At 47.2% G+C, this 21662-nt stretch overlaps 1 protein-coding gene across 1 annotated transcript in view; it reads right to left on the bottom strand.

Moving 5' to 3' along the window:
- Nucleotides 1–211: 211 nt before the first annotated feature.
- The window catches only part of Mei1 (meiotic double-stranded break formation protein 1), a 61476-nt gene continuing 40025 nt past the window's right edge, over nt 212–21662 (bottom strand). Inside the window, 16 exon segments of the mRNA XM_038342771.2 lie at nt 212–257; nt 1278–1390; nt 1556–1687; nt 2545–2651; nt 3066–3147; nt 4822–4997; nt 5156–5237; nt 7248–7408; nt 7676–7786; nt 11066–11170; nt 13202–13367; nt 17283–17558; nt 20654–20807; nt 21324–21370; nt 21372–21428; nt 21431–21495. Coding sequence (XP_038198699.1) covers nt 212–257; nt 1278–1390; nt 1556–1687; nt 2545–2651; nt 3066–3147; nt 4822–4997; nt 5156–5237; nt 7248–7408; nt 7676–7786; nt 11066–11170; nt 13202–13367; nt 17283–17558; nt 20654–20807; nt 21324–21370; nt 21372–21428; nt 21431–21495 — 1880 coding nt within the window.

Raw genomic sequence — 21662 nt, 5'->3', positions numbered from 1 at the left:
CAGCTGAGGAACAAGTTTCAGAAAGGGGAGTTCAGAAAGAAAGCCCACACAGGGATGTGAACTCATTGTTTTATTTCAGGATTCCATTTTCACGGTGGAGGAAATGGCTCCTGGCGAAGAACTGAGATTGACATTTTTCCATCAACGACTGTCCTGAATTTTTCTACAGGTCTCCCTTCTTTCCATGTCTGGGCCTTCGTGTCCTTAGAGCTCAGTCTCTGATGTGGGACAGGGAAACAGACACACCTCCAAGGCAGCTGGCAGGAAGCATGAGAGGAGAATAGAAGAGAAATGGAGCCAAAGGGGTAGGGAAGGGAATCTCACACTTCCAGAACCCCAAAGGGCAAGAACGGTCTGACAAGAGCATGGATGTGGGGCTGGAAAGACAGCTCAGTGGTTAGGAGCACTGGATGTTCTTCCAGAGGACCACATGGTGGTTCTCAACTATCTGTAACTCCAGTTCCAGGGAATACACCCTCACAATACATACACTCAGGTAAAACCCCAGTGTACATAACGTAGAAATAAATTATGTATTAAAAAGAGCATGGGTGCTTCTAAAATGGAGAAGTATTCCTCCTCCATACACACAGGCACTACAATGTCTCCAGCACATCACAACCTAGAGGAGTGTGGCCACCAGGACAGTTAGGTCCCCCCTTTTTCCTCTCCTCCTCCCCCCTCCCCTGTTTTTCTCTGTAACAGCCCTGGCTACCCAGGAACTCATTTTGTAGACCAGGCTGGTCTCCTGAGTCCTGGGATTAAAGGTGTGCATTACCAGTGCCTGGAAACTAACTCTCTCTCTCTTTCTTTCCCCCTTACCTCCCTCTCTCCATTTGTCTCTGTCTCTCTCTTTGAGATATTGTTAAGCCAGAAGGTGGTGGCACATGCCTTTAATCCCAGCACTCGGGAGGCAGAGGCAAGTAGATCTCTCTGAGTTCGAGGCCAGCCTGGTCTACAAGAGCTAGTTCCAGGACAGGCACCAAAGCTACAGAGAAACCTTGTCTTGAAAACAAGCAAACAAACAAACAAATAAATAAATAAAGTATTGTTATGTAGCCCAGGCTGGCATAAAAATTTAAGATCCTCTTGCCTTAGCTTCCTGAGCACTGAGATTTACAGGTATGTATTACCATGTCTCAGTCCCAGCCTTCTTAGGGACTTGCCAGTAACCAGCCTTCCCTACTTGAACTAGGGGAAAGAATACTGCTACAGCCTCCATGGCCTTGGGGATGTTGCCCAGGCCACAGCGCCCACCCAGATGCAAGAAAGGATACAGCATGTCTTGAAGGGCTGGCTGGGCTGCGAAGGTCCTGGAACAAAGTTTCTCCAAGGAGGCCTGCAAGGTCTGGATTTTGTTGTGGTCAGTCAGGAGACCCGCACTCTGGGCCTGCAGGAAGAGGGAAAGGAGAGCCAGGGCCTCTCTAACTGTCCCCCACCGCTCATATTCTTGACTTCCCAATGGCTTAAGTGGCCAGAGCTTCCACTTGCCACAGAGAAGATGGTCTTGAGGCTCTAGCCTCATACAGCTGTATAGTATCCTTTTCCCACTCACCTGCAGGAAGAAGCCACGTAGAGCCTGGAGTGTATCATTTGGGAGAGTTGACAGGTCAGCCAGTGCTGCACCTTGCAAAATAAGACCCACCTCTTCACGAGAGAGGATGTTGTTGCTCCGGTACTGCACAAACTAGCCCAGAAGAAAAGCCCCAAATGTCCATAATTAGAGGAGATGTTGTTTCTGTGCACTACTGTGCCCAGCACTGAGCAGGGAACACCATTCTCAAGTCCAGAGTCCTGCTTTTAAGCGCCATACTGGTGAGGATGGGTGGGGCTGTCTCACAGGAGAATAAATGAGGCAGATTGAGATCTTGAGAGAGCTGGCCTCAGTGACTGCTTCATCAGACTCCCTCCCCCAGCCTTGCACTGCAAACTCATGGCCAAGATGGACTGAGTGTGGTTCCTGTAACCTCCCTATGTGCTCTTGACCCTACTACTCCCACCTCACTTCCTAAAATACTGTCTCCTTCTGCCTATTGCTCCTTTAAGCTTCGGCTGACACATTACTTACACTTCACAAAAGCAATTAATTCTCTCCGTGTTTTCACCTCTGATTTATTTGTGGGTGAGCTTCACTGTCATCCATGAGCTTGTTCCTTTGTTCTTCATTCAGCAAGAATTATTAATGTGCCAAATACTCTGTTACTCAAAATATCAAACTTAGCTATTCATTTACTTGTCTTTCTCATTTTCTAGAATGAGGGACCTCTGGAGGCAGAGTATGTGACTCTGGGACATCCTTAGTACTTAGACCTGTCATGTGGCAAAAGATGCTGGCCATTGTTTCATTAAAGAAGTAAGAGAAAATGTTTCCTAAGGTTAGATGTAGCTATTCACAGGAAATTCCTGGGCAGGTCTCTTGTAGGGTGAAGGCCTACAACTGCTCCTTAAAGATTAGGGTCACCTAAAATACCTTTGTGTTTTGAACCTCTTTAGCAACACCCTTATGGTATCTTCCAACCATGGGGCTATCCTGTCTGCACTTACCATGGTCATAAGTCTCAGTATCTCAGGTCTAAGGAAGGAATTATTTCCAGCATCCAAGAGGGTGAACAGCAAAAACCGATTCCAGGGCTGGGAGGCCACATGGAGTGCTGTAAGAAACATCAGTTCGCAGGTGGTTAATGCTGTTCTTCCAGAAACCTGGGAGCATGCCCAAAGAGGAGTTTCTTCTATTGACAAAAAAAAGGTGCTCAGCTGCAGACAGGAAATTAAATAGGCTGGGTTCGTGAGGTCTCTTGCCTAGACTTCTACCCACCTATCTGGACTCTCAGTAAAACAGTCTATCCCATAACTATGACAGGTAGACAACTAGAAAGTCTCTGCTACTTAAGAGCACAGTGACCACGGTTAGGCAGATCACTTGAACGCCGGTACTCAGTGGCCACGTCTTACAATGGGCATACAGAGTCCTCTGCATGGTTGTCAGAGCACTGGAGCGGTAAGACGATGAGTTGATTCCCTCCCATCTTGATCATGGACAATGAGAGAATAAGGACGGTTTCTACCAATGTCTGGGCTCCTGGCATGCAAGTAGTCCAGCAAGGCTTCCAGACAGCCAACACAGGCTTGCGACAACAGAGGATCTTTCTGGGGAAACAAAACAGACTTAGAGTCAGAATTTATTTGTTTTTCTAAGACAAGATCTCATGTAGTTAGGCTGGCCTCAAACTCTAGGAACATCATATATATTAATCAATAAGGTTTAGTTTTAACCAAAAAAGTTTTTTAGTTATTTAGATTTTAGTTTTTCAGATATAGAATACAATCCTGTAGATAACTTTAAGTGCTCGTCATGGACAAAGCACAATACTTATATTGAGTAACACCTTCTTGTGAAGCATACTCTTATTTCTCCTGAAACAGGTCTCACTATTACATTCCCAGCTGACTTAGATTCTACTGTGGCGATCAGGCTGGCCTCTAACTTGGGGCAATCCTCTTGCTTCTACTTCCCAAGTACTAAATTAGGGGCACAACAAGGCACCCAATTGTAACAAACTTTTGAAGAAAGACTTATTTACTTCTGTTTTATGTATACAAGTGTTTTGCCTATATGTATATCTATGCACTATATGTGTGCCTGGTGCCCACAGAGGCCAGAAGAGGGGTTGCAGCCCACAGAAGTGGAATTACAGATGGTTGTGAACCACTGTGTGGCTGCTAGGAACTGAACCTGAGTTCTCTGCCAGAGTATCTAGTGCTCTTAACAACTGAACCAGCTCTACAGCCCCCAAAGATGTATTTATTTTATTTTATATGCATGAGTATATGCATGAAAGTGTACCACGTGAATGCAGTACCTACAGAGGCCAGAAAAGGTCATTGGATCTTTTGGAACTGGAGTCATAGATGGTTGTCATTACCCTTGCGAATGCTGGAAACTGAACCCAGGTCCTCTGCAAGAGGAGGGAGTGCCCTTAAAAGTTACCTTTTTTGGAAATGTGATTTGTTTTAGAAAAGGAGATGGACCCTGGGACCCACTAAAAGGTTCACCCATAAGACACTGGAAGACTTACAGTGTAACATCAGAACCTTTTATCAAACAAAACTTTAAACTCTAACACATGAAAAATTCACTATCACTAGTCATTTGTTTAATGGTGCACAGATGTGCTGCATTCTTTTATGCTACACTTGTTTAATTTAACTCTGTGAAGCTTTGTTACTTTGCCTGTCTAAAACACCTGATTGGTCTAATAAAGAGCTGAACGGCCAATAGCTAGGAAGGAGAGGAATAGATAGGAGGAGCAAGAAAAAGAAGAAGAGGACACCAGGGGCCAGCCACACAGCCACATAGCTACAGAGTAAGAAAAAAAAGAAATACAGAATAAAGAAAGGTAAAAAAAAAAAAAAAAGCCCAGAGGCAAGAGGTAGTTAGAGAGAAACTGGATCATGTAAGTTAGGAAAGCTAGCGAGAAACAAGCCAAGCTAAGACTGGGCATTCATAAGTAAGTCTCTGTGTATTTATTTGGGAGTTGCGTGGTGGGCCCTCAAAGAGTTAAAAAAAAAAACCTACAGACCTGTATCTTATATGCCTTCTAAAAGACTCCTTTAACTACACTAACTATACTATCGGCTCTGTTCCTCTAGAAGTCTCTGATACAATGACCTGAACTCTTGGTCTTCCTGCTTCCACCTCCCAAGTGCTGGAATTTCACATACATGTCTCAGTGGCTGCTCTGACAGAAACACTTGTCTCCTGAGAGGAAGCCGTCTTTTCCTGCTGTCCCACCACAGGGGCCTGCTCAGCCGGAGCCTTACCTGCACCAGGAGGTTCTGAAGCCCGATGTGCAGGGACAGCACCTGTGATGTTTCCAGTGGAGCTAGGACAGTGTCCTCAGGAGTTGGCAGTGGTTGGCCCCCTGAGGGCACCATGGCCACCAAGGCAGAAGAAAATCTTTGCTTCAGGGCTGTCCGCAGGAATCGCAGGATGGCAGCTAGAAAGAGGAGAGTCCTGACACCCCATTCCTCCTCCACTCCATCTTCTACCCGGAAGAGGAAACGGTGCTGACAGAGAATCACAGTCTAGGCAGGTGGTCCTGTCTAAGAACCCAAGGGAAAGGCTTTTTCTCACGCTGGGAATGTCATACCATACCTGACAGCAGTGCAGACGTTTTCTTTGGAAAGCTCAGAGTCTTCAGTATTTGGCTTAGTTCCACAGATAACGTCTGATGGACCTGGCAGAGAAGCAGGGAAAGGGGCTAAGCCCAATCAGTGTTCTTTAGGTGGAGGTAGAAAATGGCTGCCCACTTCCTGTTGCACCTGCTGCATCAAGACATGGAGGCGACACAGCCCTCTGAGCCTTACTGTCCTGATGCCAGGAGTGTGAGGGCAATCAAGCCTACATCTAGAGAACTAACTCCACGCTGAAGTCATCCCAGACAGCACAGCCTCCAGGAAGCCTTGTTCAGCCTCATCTGTGGCTTGGTCTCTGGCTCTACTCACCTAACCCGAAACACCTAGAGTTCGACACACCAAATCAGAACCTTGGTTCTTGCCAAGGGTGGTGGCACAAGCCTCGAGAGGGGAGAATTGGGAGTTCAAGGCCATCCTGAATTTTATAGTGAATCACTAGATAAGCATAGCGGGTAAGTCACTGAATCTCTGCCTAATTGCTTTTCGGCCTCCAGAGTTATCTTGGAGATGGGTGCAGGAGCAACATAAGTAAACATGAGTCAAATGTCTAACTGAGGAGCTGGACAGGGTGGCAGGTTCAAAGCCGGTCTGTTCTGCCCTCCTCCATCAGAACACGAGCTGCCAGAGGGCAACTACTACTACTCCGCTTGACTCAGAGTCTAGCACAAGGAAATCCCTTACATACAATCTGAGACTGAATTAGGGCAGTGGAGCTGGGTGGGAGCAGGTTGCCGGCGAGGTATATGCTGATGGCCAGGCGCAGTCAAGGAGGAAGAAGGAGGGCAGCCTTCTACCTGGGCACACCACCAGAGAAGTGAGAGTAGTCCAAGCTCCTCACAGAGTAAAACAGGGAAGGTTTCTGTTTTGAATCACCCATGGGACCATCACAGTAACATATACCTATAAAATCATATCTGGGAGGTCGAGGCAGGAGGATGAGGAGTTAAAGGCCAGAATCAGCTACCTAACAAATCTGAGACCTGTCTGGGCCACATGATATCCTATCACAATAAAATTTAAAAAGAAAAAGAGACAGGCATGGCTATATATGCCTTTAATTTCCCCATTCCAGCGGCAGCGGCAGGCAGATCTCTGTGAGGTGGAGATCAACCCAGTCTACATAGCCAGCTCCGGGGCTACAGAGAGGAACCCTGTTCCAATAAATACATAATAAACAAAAATCAGCCCTAGGCAACGCCACGCAGGGTCTGCCACAGCACAGAACTGCCGTCGTTTGTCACTACCACAGGAGCCAAAGCTGATTTCCCTTCTAGCAGAGAACTGCAGTGCTGGCTGCTGCACAAATACTGCAGAAGCCAGAGATGGTTTCTGCCCATGAGGAGCAGCTTGGGGAAGAGCTAGCTGTGTATGAAAGGGCCAGGAGTAGAGCTCACAAAGGACCTTGTGACGACAAGGTCCTCCAGAAGGAAACGAGGGTTTCTGTGGAGATGTCCCCTGCTTTCGTGTTCTCTGCGTCCACCTCCGACAAAGACAATGACAGCTAACTGCATGTGGCACTCTACATCTTGCCGCTGGGCACTACAAGGTCTCAGCTGGCTCCTGCCTTCTTGTCTAAACCGATCTATTTTTTTTCACTCCCTCATTCCGGCCACACATACCAGCTTATCACTAAATACGTACCCCATGTCCTAAATTTGTGCATCTTTATGCCCTTGCTCACATTGTACTCTCTGCCCTGGAGCTCCTTCCCCCACTACCTTTGCCAAGTAGAGTCTTCCTTCAAGGTTTTACTTAGAAAACACATTCCCTAAGGGTAGGGCAAACGCGATAGTCATTTTTACTTCTCTGTGCCCAGAGTACAGCCTGACATGTAGGTGATTCATTCCTGTTAAAAAGAGTAATTTAAACCAAGCTGTCAACAACCCTGACTCCCTTGATTGTTGTAGGTAAGAACTCTGAAACTCAGCATAGTTAAGTATTTTGTCAAGGTCACACAGCTAATATGCCACAGAACTGGGGACAGAACTCGGAATTTTACCTCTTCTTTGAGCGCTATCTCACGTCCCTAGGATATGGCACTAGACACTAACCTGCAAATGACCATCGTGCTGCTGGGCAGAGAAGGAGGCAGTGAGCAGCCAGGCAGAGCAGAGCAGTGGAGTCCTGGGAGAGCCTGCTTCTGTCCAGGTGAGGGCCAGCATCTTCTCCAGAAGCTCAACCAAGGCTGTGCAGCTCAGCAGTACAGCAGCAGCTGCAGGGAAAAGCGGGGAGGGGCAACCATCTAGCTTACCACCTCTTTGATACTGAGTACCTAGTAGGGCTTCAAGCATATAAAAACAAACAAATGGCTCATCGAGGGGACCTAAGGAGCCTTGCACATTGAATCACAGACTACCAGAATTTGAGTCTCACCATCAACCACACACAAACACCTAGTTACTTTGTAGGAAGAAAAACCCAAGGGCACCAAGGACCCCTGACACTGGCCTCTTCAGTGACTCTGTCGGAGCCGCTGTACCTCTTTTCTGGCTACTGGGTGTGGTTCGATGGAGACTCCAGTACAAGAAGTTGAAGGAGGGCTGCAGGATGTCCACATCCACAGGGCTGCACTTCCCACACAGCTTGCTGACTGCAAGAAACCAGAGTCCACGGGTAGCCCACGGCACGGCACTCTAGTTTAAGCACTCTTACACCTCATACAGATGCTGGCCAACAACTGGCTGGTGTCAAATGCCAGTCTCGGGGAAGAAGACAAACATTGTGTCATAGTCAGTGGAAAGAAGGACGGCGACAAACTTGAAGATATGTTTGTCCACACCTCCATCTGCACAAGCCACCCGAGCAACCCACAACCAACCGGCAATCTGAACGCACTGTTAGTTCCCTTGCCAAGGGCGTCCTCTTACTGCGCACGTGTCAGCTTGCTACCTGTACTGGCTGGTTTTGTGTGTCAGCTTGACACAAGCTAGAGTCCTCAGAGAAAGGAGCCTCAATGGAGGTAGTGCCTCCTTGAGATGCAGCTGTAAGGCATTTTCTCATTTAGTAATCGGTGGGAGGACCCAGCCCATGGTGGGTGGAGACATCCCAGGGCTGCTGCTCCTGGGCTAAGCAAGCCATGGAAAGCAAGCCAGTAAGCAGCACCCCTCCACGGCCTCTCCATCACTGCTCCTGCCTCCAGAATCCAGCCCTGTTTGAGTTCCTGTCCTGACTTCCTCTGGTGATGAACAGCAATGCTGAAGTATAAGCCTAATAAACCCTTTCCTTCCCAATTTGCCTTTTGGTCACAGTGTTTCATTGCAGCAATAGAAATCCTAAGATAATACCTTAGCAGTGATCTTTGTTCCCTAAGACCGTTCAGTCACTTAGTCATCCCAAGAGAATTCTGTGATGCTGGATGGACAAGTCCCTATATTTGCTATCCTTCTGCCTCCACCCCCTCCTTCTTCCTTCCACCCTTCCTCTCTGCTTTTTAAGACAGGATCTCATGCATCCTGGACTAGTCTCAAATTCATCACTCACTGATGATAGTACTGACTGAGCCCTTTGATCCTCCTGCCTCTGCCTCTCGAGTACTGGGATTGCAGGCGTGCACCACCATCCTCCTGCCTCTGCCTCTCTAGTCCTGGGATTGCGGGTGTATGTCACCATCCTCCTGCCTCTGACTCCCGAGTGCTGGGATTGTGGGTGTGCACCACTATCCTCCTGCCTCTGCCTCCCGAGTGCTGGGATTGCAGGTGTGCACCACCACACCAAACTTTATTTTTGAAATAACAGAATCTGGCTGTATGTTCAGTCCTGGCTGACCTTCAGTTTCCAGTCTCCCTGCCTCTATCTCTAGAATTCTATGGTTACAGGCAGACACCCTTATATCTGGTGTGTTCTCTTATAGCACTGCTTTCTGGCTAACTGTACTTCTATTCAGCCACCAAAATTCAGATCGGGAATTCCTCCTCCCCCTCCTTCTTCTTCTGAGACAGGGTTTCTCTGTGTAGTCCTGCTGTCCTGGAACTCACTATGTAGACCAGGCTGGTCTTGAACTCACAGAGATGCGCCTGCCTCTGCCTCCCGAGTTCTGGGATTAAAGGCATGCATCACACCTGGCTAGGCTTTTCAGAGATGCTGCTACCTTTGAGTCATCCATGTTCTTAATTCTACTAACCTCACTGACTGAACTGGGATGGAATCCTTTTTGGTTAGTCAGTGCCCCATGTGAGCTGAACAGATGTTTCCTTACATCTCCCCAGGAAGAGGAATGCAGCATTACAAACAATATACAACCAAAGATGACTCAGAGTGGAGAAATTGCATGGCCTCTGCTAAAGGTGGTAAGATATGCAATTAAGCTTAAACCATCTGAGAATGGAGCATCCATGGAGAAATCCCAGGGTAGCCATCTTTACGTGGGATGGCATGCCCATTTGAAGAAATAAGAGTGTGCAAAGGCCATGAAGACGCAATCCTCCACGTTAGCCTCTGATCCGGCAAGAAAGGCAGCTAAGAGGGAGGATGAGATAGAACACTAGCTCAGAAAGATTTGGCTCAGGCCAGACATGGGAACATACGTCTGTAATAACTAGGGTTTGAGGGGCTGAGGCAAAAACAATTCCAAGTTTGAAGCCATCGTGGGTTATCTATCAAGATCTTGTCTCCACAATAAAAAACAAAACAAAATATTCAGCTGGCAGATTATCTCTGTAACCATTATGCCTAGCTGGACGACATTCTGAAACAGTGCAGTCACGGCGCCAAAAGCAGAGCTCTAGAGAAGTCTCCCCCCTCATCCTGGAAGCACCATTCACCTCCCCACCACCATTCCACCCATCCCACCTAAGGCTTTTTCCACTTTTTGGCAGCCATATTACATCTGACTTCTCACTGGCTTGTGCTCAACCGAGCAAGCAAGTCTTCCCTCAACAGTGTCTCTACTGCAGAAATACAGTTCTTTCCTCTCTCAGACAGAAGGACTCGAGAATGTGTGGCAATGTGAATGTCTACTATATTTCACATGGAGGCTTTCAGTCTGTTGTTCTTTGTCAGAATAATCAAAATCATTCCGTGTGTGTGTGTGTGTGTGTGTGTGTGTGTGTGTGTGCGTGCGTGTGCGCGCGCGCGCACGTGCTCGTGCATGTGTGTATGCACACACATACTTGAGACAGCAGTTAGTCTAGGATGGCCCTGGATTCACTATATAACCAAGGATGCCCTTGAGCTCCTGACCCTGCTCCCTCTTAAGTTCTGGGATCACAATAATAAAAAATATTTTTTTGCTTGTTTGTTTTTCAAGACAGGGTTTCTCTGTGGCTTTGGAGCCTGTCCTGGAACTAGCTCTTGTAGACCAAGCTGGTCTCAAACTCACAGAGATCCACCTTCCTCTGCCTCCCAAGTGCTGGGATTAAAGGCATGCACTGCTACTGCCTGGCTTAATAAACATGTTTTTAAAAAGATGCCCAGAGAAGTGTGAACTGGATGACCTGAGTCAGCTGTGAGACAGGGAAGATAGCCGACCAGATATTGGGAAGCGTTACCTGACACAGACTGCATCCAGAAGGCCTTTGTGTGCCAAGCACTACTCATCTACCAAAGCATATATTTGTATCTCAACCCTACTTGAGGGATGCTCCATTTTTACCTATGAACTCAGTACAGGCAAGGTGGCTCTGCATACAGTTACCACAGCTAACATGCAAATGTCTTCCTGACTTCACTACAGCTGGTGCCTCTCATTTGCTGTTTTGGGTTTTTGTTTGCTCTTTAGAATGGGTGTCTCCCAAATATTCCTTTACAATGAGCAGAGGAGGTCAAAAGACGCCCCTAGGAATAGACTGACTTGTTCACATTTTCTGAACCGAGTGGGCCCCACCACACTCAGACCCAGGCCCGTGGGCACTGTCTCAAGCAGCCGAGGCACCTTGATGAAGCAGCTTCATGGCCATGCTGTCCAGTTCTTGCTCCGACTCACTCCTGAGCTGCACCAAGGAGAGGAGGTTCAGCAGCAGAGGCAGGTTCCCTGAAGCTATGGAGAACAAGAACCAGCTGCTCAGAGAGCTAAGCTCAGCCCACCCAAAGGTCGAATACTGCCCTGCCACAAACAGTCCCAAGTAAGGGCACTTGGCTCTCTCATTTCTTCTCAGGAGGGACAGCAGTAGCTTATACACTGGGTGCCAACTCTAGGGAATTCATTACTTCACTAAAGCCCATTAAAAAACATGCAAACAGGGACTTTTATTCCTAATTTGGAGTTATGAAAACAAAGCTCATAGTGACTTCTCACAAGGGTCCCACTGCTACTGCAAGGTGGGTGTCATGCTCTGAATGCTTGCGAGCCCCAGCTCCTCTGCTGAAACCCTAACCTTCACTGTGAAAGTTACTAGGAAGGAGGGCCACTAGGAGCTGATGGAGTCATAAGACATTATCACCATGGATAGGATTAGCGCCATAAAAAGAGACTCCGAAGTACTAGTCATTGTTCCTTCTGCCGCACGAGAACACAAGATGTCTGAACAGGGACTCTCACCAAATATCAAATCTGCTAGTATCTGGACTCTGGATTTCCCAAGAACTGTTAATAATATCCTATTGTTCATGAGTCACCAAACAAAGGCAGAAATTGAACACAAATCTAAATCTATTTTCCATCCTTTAATCTTTTTTTTTTGGGGGGGGGGGCTTTTTGAGACAGGGTTTCGCTGTGTAACAGTCCTGGCTGTCCTAAAACTCACTCTGTAGACCAGGCGGCCTCAAACTCACAGAGATCCACCTGTCTCTGCTTCCTGAGCGTTAGGATTAAAGCTATGTGCCACTACTGCCTGGCAGTCTTTTTTTTTCCTTTGAGTCAGGGTTTCTAAGTGCAGCCCTAGCTATCCTAGGGCTCCCTTTGTAGCCAAGGCTGACCTCAAACTCACTCTGTAGACCAGGCTGGCCTCAGATTCATAGAGCTCTGCCTGCCTTGGTCTCTCCAGGACTGTCACACTGTTACACCTGACCTCAAATTTTTAAAATTTGTTACTATTATTACTATTATTATTATTATTATTATTACTATTATTGAGTGTGTGTATTGTAATGAGGGCGCAGCAGCACATACATGGAGATCAGAGGACAACTTCATGAAATCAGTTCTCTCCATCCACCTTTACGTGGGTTCCAGAAACCAAACTTGGCTTGGCGGGCTGTTGAGCAAGGCGCTCAGCTGTCACCTGCTGAGCCATTTGGCCGGTCCTACCCTTACTGTAAACAGTACCATCGTCCAGATACAGTTTGTTCTTCCCTGGAAAGGAAGTGCTTGGATCCTCAAAACTCCAGGGTTCTTTCAGAAAGTGGATCTGGGAACCACAAGCCTCTTCCCACCTCCCCTTGATGGCTCAGAAAGTTAGTTTAAAAAAAATAAGATTCTTGGCTCAGGTGTGGCAGTGATAGCTTTAATTCCAGCACTCAGCAAGCAGAGACAGTCGTGAGTTCGAGGCCAGCCTGGTCTACAAAGTGAGCTCCATGCAGCCAAGGCTACACAGGGAGACCTTTTTAAAAAGAAATCAGATCCTTGAGCCAGGCATGGTGGTACATACACACCTCTAAACCCAATACTCCAAAGACAGAGGCAGGTGGATCTCTGAATTTGTGGCTAGCCTGGTCTATATGAGACCTTCTCTCAAAACTCAAAAGCAAAATCAGATTCTCAAAGAAAAAAATGTCAGCTTCTTTAAAAATAGCTGAAGACAAATCAACCCTAATTTTGAGTTTCTTCATACTGAGAAGCCAGCTTCTGTGACTGCTAACATATCCTCCTGGGGCTCACTGGGTATTCAACACATCACAGATCCACCCTACTCCCACAGCCCTGCTGGTTCCCCAGCTTTCTCCAGATTTGCACTTTCCGTTGCCCTCTGGGAGCTGCCATTTTTGTGACAAACAGTTTTGTGCACATGCTGTGCACGGTAGGGACTGGCCTGATTTTTCTTCTGTTGCAAAATCTGATGCTCTTAGAGCACACTTCACCAAAATAGAATGGTCTACCCTACGTGTCAAAACATGTCCAAGGAAAACTGACCTCCTGGGGTGGAGGCTCCGTACTCCACCAGCAGGCGCTGCAGGATGAGCAGGAAGTGGCCTCGGATGAGACCACCCACCTCAATGTCTTCATTCTCCCGGATGAAGGTCCCCAGGACAACCAGGACCTTGTGGGCTGTGTCCACGGGGCTGGAATAGACGAGGTCCTGAGAAGAGAAGGAAGCCGGAGCTCAGAGGGCATACAGCCAGGGACAGGTAGACAATGCAGGAAAGAGAGTCAGGGACCATGCCCAGGATGATGGTTTCACAGAAACTGAGCGAGATCTCACTTAGCACCTAACTTTGTACCAAATGCCCTGTTGGATGAACGGACTCCTCACAAATCCTGGAGAAGAGTCCCATCATATTACATGAAGAAGCAAACACGGACATTCCACGATTTCCCGAGGTCATATAAAGCCAGTAAGTGGCACCAAGGATGTGACTGTATGCCTCTGGACTCAGGATGCCTCTCTCTTGTAGTTAGAGGCAAGAAAGTTGCTTTTAGGACAAGGAACCTGAGAGCCAGAAGACGACGCAGAGGGCAGAGATGTCATAGGTCAGGAGAAAAATAGGCTGGGAAAGATGCGGAGACGGGAAGTGAGGACCAGGTCAGGCCCCTTCTCTGCCATGGCATCTGCCCTTCCCGGCCCCAAGCAGTGAAGGACTCGGGTTCAGAAAATGGAAGAGGACTTTTTGCTTTGTTTGTTTTGCTTTTAGAGTTATTTTAATGAAGCGTATGTTGAAGGCAAAGCAAGCAGAAGGCACAGCAGGAGCTGTCCCTGATAGCTCCTGGCACCTACCAGCTCAAAAACGCCAATGTCTTTGGACAAGTGAACGTGTCAAGCCAGTTATGATAGGGTGCTATGAATCCAAGGTCGCTCAGACGCTACCCAGAGAACATCTCCCAGTGCAAAGAAACATGACTGCAGGGCACTTCAGCCAAACAAGCCCTGATGTGATGACCTCTGGGCAGGCAGGGTAGGATGGGGAAACATGAGCATAGGGCTTGGGCTGTGGAGAAACAATATCAGCAGTTAGAACCTAATAACGTAGGTGCTGCTTTGTTTTTATATGATAGCCATACATTTGTCTATACATTTATCTTTTTATTTATTCATTTATTTATTTGGTTTTTCCAGACAGGGTTACTCTGTGTGATCTTGTCTGTCCTGGAGCTCACTCTGTAGACCATGCAGGCCTCGAACTCACAGAGATCCACCTGCTTCTGCCTCCCAAGTGCTGGGATTAAAGGCGTGCACCACCATGCCTGGCTGTCTATACATTTTTTTTACATCTTCCTGATAATTTTAGATATAACTCCAATTTACAAATGGGGAAACTGAGGCAGATAGATTAGTTGTCTATTAACTAATCAAGAAAATAGTAGAGAACTGGACAGAGTGCTACAATCTCAGCACTCAGGAGGATGAGGCAGAGGAATTCCACGTGTGTGAGGCCAGCCTGGGCTAGGTATTAATTTCTGGGCTAGCCTAGGCTACCGAATAAGATGGTGTCTTAAAAAGAAAAAGGAAATAGTAGCACTGTAAATTCTACTCTAGAATGTGTTAATGAAGGGGAGGGGTGAAGTGGCTTTATCTCTGACGCTTCATGGAGACTCAAAAAACATCTCTGAGAAGACAAAATCACAAATTGGAGGGCTAAGGAAAATCAAGATAATTTCAGAGATAGATGTGTGGCCTAAGCCTAAAATCCTAGAACTCGGGGGTGGGGATGGGTGGGTCTCAAATTCATTCATCTTCTCTGCTTTAGGCTGAAACCTAAAGAAGGTCAAGAGAGAAAAGGTCCAGTTGGTTTCCCTGCTGTCCTTTGCTGGCCCATCCCTGCTCCAGTGTCACAAAACTGGTCCCTCAGACATCAGTGAAGGTCTAAAAGGAGAGGGGTTGCGTGGTCTCCGTGGGCCGCAGTAAATGCGGTGTGCTGGTGTGCACCTCCTCACATGGGTTAGTGAGAAGGTGTTGGGCGGACCCATGGCCCACTGCATTTTCAACTGTCCAATGCTGTCCAATCTCAGAACAGAGCATCTGTGACAGCCTTGTTTTTCACAGCCGAACAATGTACGTGAAAGACCACCCGTGGGTAAGAGTGGCAATTAGCAGCTTTGTTTTCAGCTGCTAATTACCCATATCAAAACCAGAAATTGGTCCCAGCACATATTTTTAGACTCTTTTCCCCCCTGTGGCTAAAAGCTGGGAAGAAATGGTGGGAATTATATGTGTGAACAGCAAGCGAAGTTGTTCCTTGCTGTTCTTTTCAGCACTGACGTTTCTAGGACCTAATTTAGTAAGACTCAGTAGCTGTGGTCTGCAGTCCAGGCCATGATCCTTATTACCTTGGGCAACTCTTAGCATCTCTGAGTATTATCCAGCTCAGACTCAGAGCCAGTGATTAACAAGATATTATCTGTATGCGGGGCTTGTTTAATATCCCTCGAACTCCCCCTCCTCCAGCTGTCTCCATTTTATCTGAAACACAGGAAAGTCTCCTTTCCCAGATCTCTAAACAGCACCCAGCCCTGAAGGTGGTTCCTTCCTATTGAGCTCTAGGCAAAGGGAAGAAAAAAAAAAACTCCTGGGGCCTGATGTAGCCACCTCCAAGAAGAAATGAATGGGACAGTGGGACAGTTTACATTCGAGGGCAGGGTCTGAGCCGGAAGGATAAAATGGTGCACCCCATCCCTTCCTGAGCACATGGAATCTAAGGATTTGGTCTTGTGAGATTCACTTTCTTTTTGGTTTGCTTCTCCTAAGTGTTTATTTCCTTTGACACTGGTGGCCCAGGGTGGTTTTCAGGTCTCCACCCTAACAAGGTCCAAACTATGAAAGGTGCAGAAAGAAGAGATAACGAGCTGCATTGTTTTTATATTAATTATAGACTTATATGTCTACTTATCATGAACTCAGTACTTCACGTGTTCCAAGCACAAGCTCTATCACCGATTTACACCTCCATTCCAAGGAGCTCTGCTGTGGGAAAATTCTCTTGTACACTGTAAAGATTTGTCACTCGTATTGGTTTAATAAAACATTAATTGGCCAGTAGCCAGGCAGGAAGTATAGGTGGGGCAACCAGACTAAGAGAATTCTGGGAAGAAGAAAGGCAGAGACATAGTCACCAGCCAAATGCAGAAGAAGCAAGATAAAAATGATTCAGTGAGAAGAGGTACCAAACCATGTGCCTACACATAGACAAGAATTATGCATTAATTTAAGTTGTAAGAGGTAGTTAATAATAATCCTGAGCAACAGGCCAAATAATTTATAATTAATATAAGACTGTGTGTTTCTTTGAGACTGTGCAGCTGCATGACCAGTGGACAGAAACTTCTGTCTACATAGCTTCATGTTAGACAAAACTGCCAAGTACATGGTTGGTATTATAAGACTGAGTCTGGAGTGGTCAGAAGTGAGGTGTAGACTTGACTCGTCAGCATATAGGTAGAGGCTACCAGAGTCTGGGATAGGAGACCAACTCAGGAGAGATGCACTGAGTGAAGACAGCTTCAGACAGAACCCCGCAGAATACAACCCTTCAAGACCCTAGCCAGGGCACAGGGAAATCTCTAAGGGACTCCGAAGGAGCGTCAGAAGAAGGGTAAGGAAAATCAAGGGATGGCAAACCTTAAACCAAGAGTGGATCACTAAAAAGGAAAAGGACAGCCATCAGTATCAACAGGCCACTTAAGATGATTACCAGCAAGCCGACGGTAATTAGGCAGAGACATCCTTGTTATAATGGTGATGCAGTGTTAAGGAGCATCAGGGCCTGAAGCCAAAGGGTAGATGAATGAATGATGGAGGTGAAAAGTTGGAAGTAGACAATTACTTCTAAGAGTTGGGCTGTGTCAAGGAGGGAAATTAAAACATAAAGAGCAGGAGGCAGGGACTCAGGAGCCTCCACTTCCCTGGTGCTGGGATTACTGCTGTTCATCACCATACTCAGTTTATGCAAACTGGGATGAAACCATGGGCCTCCTGCACGCTAGGCAAGCACTCTGTCAACCGAGTTGCATCTCCCCAAGCCTGCCGTCCATGAATGCAGAAATAAATGAGTGCACCCACCAGCAAAATGAGTAGGACACTAGGCGTGCTTCTGAGCATCTGGAACAGGGCTGCTAAGCTGGCAGGAAGGATGGCACATCCAGGAGACGAGTCGTGATCTAGGTTCTCATAGTTGCACTCTTCCCAAGAAAACCAAAGTTCCAGGACACGATACCCGAACCTGCTCATCAGCTCTGGGTAGACCAGGAAGAGCCTGAGCAGCAGCGGGTGATGGGTGTAGACAAGGCGCAGGTCTGAGATGCCTTCTAGGAATTTCCTGATTGCACTGATCACAGTCTGGAGGGAGAAGAAAGCAAATGAATAGACCTTGCAGAGGACCTGAAACCCCAATAACGTAACCGATGACTGAGGTATCTCAGCATCCCAGGGCATCTCGCTGATCATCCCAATGGCTTGGAAAGAAAACCCTCCACAGGACTTCTGTAGCATGCGTGTTTCTAGCTTCTCTGCAGACTACATGCATGTTGGTACAGACATACATGGATGCCAAACACCAATACACGTAAAAAAGAGGCAGCAGGTGTGAAAATATAAGAAACTCTTTTTATTTCTTTTTTGAAAACTGCTAATTAAAGAGAAAGAATCACCGGGCGGTGGTGGCTCACACCTTTAATCCCAGCACGCGGGAGGCAGAGGCAGGCAGAGTTGGAGGCCAGCCTGGTCTACAAGAGCTAGTTCCAAGACAGGATCCAAAGCAACAGAGACACCCTGTCTCGAAAAACCAGAGACAGAGAGAGAGAGAGAGAGAGAGAGAGAGAGAGAGAGAGAGAGAGAGAGAGAATCCCAGCTGGGGATACAGCTCCGTGGTGGAATGCATGCTCACTTACATGGGGTCCTGTGTGTTTCATTCCTGGCACCCAAAATAGGAGCCAATCTTTTCAGCTATTTCCTATGCAATCTGCCCCTGAGAGTGAATGAACAGTTGATAAAGTACTCTAGTTAATAACTGGCGAGGGTGGGGCACAGTGTTTCTACCTGTGAACTCAGCACCCAGGAAGTATGAGCAAGAGGACCAAGAGTTCAAGGCTATCCTTGGCTACACAGGAAGTTGAGTGAGCTGAGTTCCAAGCCAGTCTCAACTAAATGAGACCATGTCTGAAAACAACAAAAACTAAATAAAGAATGTTAAATTCAGGCCAGTGAGATGACTCAGCAGGTAAAAGTCCATGCTGTCCAAGACTGACCATTTGAATTTGAGCCCTGGAACTTATTTAAGGGTGGAAGGAGAGGACCCATGCTACAGAGTAGTCCCCTGACCTCCACACACATGGTTCAGCACGTGTGCATGCACTTAACACAGACATCATGCACACATATACTCTCACACAATAATAGTCAAGCTTTTAATCTCCAAATAAAAAGAATGATAGAATTAGAATAGTATTGTGTGAAAATCTCCAGTGAAGTAACAAGTGTAGGCAACAATCACCGGAGGCTGCTGGTAACCCACAAAGACAAGCAATGGGACCCTGCGTGCGAGACCGCACAGAGTCACGCCATGCTCTTTATGCTTCTATTCCAATGAAACTTAATCTCCTTACATCACATTTGGACCGGTATCAATTAAAAAAAAAAAGAATAAAAGTTAATCGGTGTCACACACCTTTAGTCCCAAAACTCAGGAGACAGGAGCAGCCAGATCTCTTGGACTTTGAGGCCAGCATGGTCTACAAAGTGAGTTCTAAGCTAGCCAAGGGTACATAGTAAGACCTTGTCTCAAAAAAACAAAATCAAAACAAAAAAAAAACTGTTAAACTGTTACTGTAGACCAGTGATACAGCACTTGCCTAACATACGCAACACACTGAGTTCAATACCCGGCACTGAAAACCAAGTAAACAGAGCAATAAAAATAGTCTGGGGTAGCCAGGCAGCGGATGAACACGCCTTTAATCCGAGCACCTGGCAGGCAGAGGCAGGCTGATCTCTGTGAGTTCAAGGCTAGCCTGGTCTACAGACCCAGTTCTAGGACAGCTAAGGCTGTTACACAGAGAAATCTTGTTTTGAAAAAAAAAAAACCCTATATATTCTTAGGTAAAAACTGAGAAGTTCATAGTCAAGGAATTGAAGTGGGGCTGGAAAGCTGGCTCAGGGGTCAAGAGTACTTCCTGCTCCTCCAGAGGACCAAGTTCTGTTCCCAGCACCCACGTCACATAGCTCACAGCTGCCTCCAGGGAATCTGACATCCTCCTCTGACTTCCACAGGCTACCACACAGTTGTGCTACACATTCACTTAGATACACACACACAACAATAAAAATAAAATGCATTTTAAAAAGACATAGAAGCAAACTTCTAAGAAAAACATTCTGTTATGAGTTAGACACTGTTCTTGATTTCCAGGACTGATACAACAGAGAAACCTTGTACAATATAACTATAACCACTATTGCCGGGTGGTGGTGGCGCATGACTTTAATCCCAGCACTCGGGAGGCAGAGGCAGGCGGATCTCTGTGAGTTCGAGGCCAGCCTGGTCTACAAGAGCTAGCTCCAGGGCAGGCTCTAAAGCTGCAGAGAAACCCTGTCTCGAAAAACCAAAAAAAAGAAAAAAAAGAAAAAAAAAAAAACCTATAACCACTATTAAAGTAGGTGGGAAGTTAAAAAAAAAAAAAAAGATCCAATAGCCAGGTGTGGTAGAGCATTTAATTCTAGTTTCTTGGAAGAGTGAGGCAGGAGAATTCCAAGTTGGAGATCAGCCTATGCAATTTAGTGAACTCCTGTCTCAAAATAAAATAAGAAAAAAAAAGGCTAGGAATATAGTTGAGTAGTTGAGCACAGAAATGTGGAAGGCCTTACGCTCAATCTCCAGAACCACCCGATACATACACACATACAGAGAGAGAGAGGAGAGGAAGGGAGGGAGGGAGGAAGGAAGGGAGGGAGAGAGAGAGAGAGAGAGAGAGAGAGAGAGAGAGAGAGAGAGAGAGAGAATCAGTCCAACTAACAGTGGCCACTCAGTTTGATGCGTTGTCACCACAGCTCCCTCAAAGCACAGAGGTGGCACCAAGGACAGACGTGTGCACCTAGAGAAAGTTATTTTCACTTTTTATGGGGCGGGGAGGATGTTGTTAGAGGCAGGCTACGCAGGCTGGCTTTTATCGTCTTCACCTCACTAGCATATTAGATGTGATCCCACGTCTGTCTCCATTTTCTTACGTATGAAATGGAAATCACAATCTCCACCAGCCAGGGCTGTCGAGAGAATTAGTGGGTTTATAGGCTCGCCGTGTGTCAGCACTGTCCTCTCTTGTCCCATGGCACTTCAGCTCAGCCTCGCTCTGCCATCCCTGTCTACACAGATCACCACGCCCTCCCAAAGAACAGGAGTGCAAAGAGGAGAGCCCCAGGCCTTCTCGTTCCGTTTGTACCTCTCTCAGTGCGCCGTCCCTGTCCTGGCACACGGCCAGCAGGTAGAGGGAGGCTTTGCAGGCCGCTGGCGGAGGGCACTCGCCCTGGTCCTGCAGAGACAAAAGGAAGCTCTGCACAGCCACGAATAACTCTGCCTCCGGAACAAACCTGTTGACCAGAAGAGCCTGAGTGAGAAAGGCAGAGCTGCCGGGCGTGCAGCCTCCTGTCCTGTGGCCCCGTCCTCCCTCCGCTCAGCGTCCGTCCCCAGCACGACCACAACCTGGTCATTCCGGGCACAGTGTGTTGTATAGACTTTCAAAGCACTGTCACACATGTGCAATACAAATGCGCTCAAACGCGTGTGCCCAGATGAACACAGACACATGCACACATGCATTCCGCGGAACTAGGCTACAGATAAAAGCCCCAGGGGCTGGAGAGATGGCTCAGCGGTTAAGGAGCATTGCCTGCTCTTCCAAGGTCCTGAGTTCAATTCCCAGCAACCACATGGTGGCTTACAACCATCTGTAATGAGGTCTGGTGCCCTCTTCTGGCCTTCAGGCATACACACAGAAAGAATATTGTATACATACATAAATAAATAAATAAATAAATAAATATATATATTTTTTAAAAAAAGCCCCAGGACTCACCCCGGCCGGGGCCTCTTGGAGAAGCTGACCTGTCTGTCGGTGGATATGAGCCGGTAGAAGAGGGAGCAGGATGCAGTATTGTCTCCTGGCGTGCAGCGGCCTCCACATACTGGCGACTTGACCAGGAAAGCAAGGCTTTCCTCGCGGGTCCTGCCTGCTTCTCTGGGGCAGTCCATTGCTGCCTAGGAACTCAGACACTTGCGCTGAGTCTTGGGAGGCGGCAGGTAGGGGAAGGCCCGCAAAAGAGAACACAGAAAATCAAGTAATGGTGTCTGAGGACCACCGCACGTAGATGCTACACAGGGCACCCAAGGGCTGCACCATGCAAATTAGAGGCTTCTCTTCCCTTATGCAGCTCTCGTCTCTCAGAAGAGAC

Source organism: Arvicola amphibius, chromosome 9 (genome assembly GCF_903992535.2).
Source record: "Arvicola amphibius chromosome 9, mArvAmp1.2, whole genome shotgun sequence".
Lineage (NCBI taxonomy): Eukaryota > Metazoa > Chordata > Mammalia > Rodentia > Cricetidae > Arvicola > Arvicola amphibius.
Note: the sequence above shows the minus strand (reverse complement) of the source record. Positions and strands in the feature narration are given on the sequence as shown.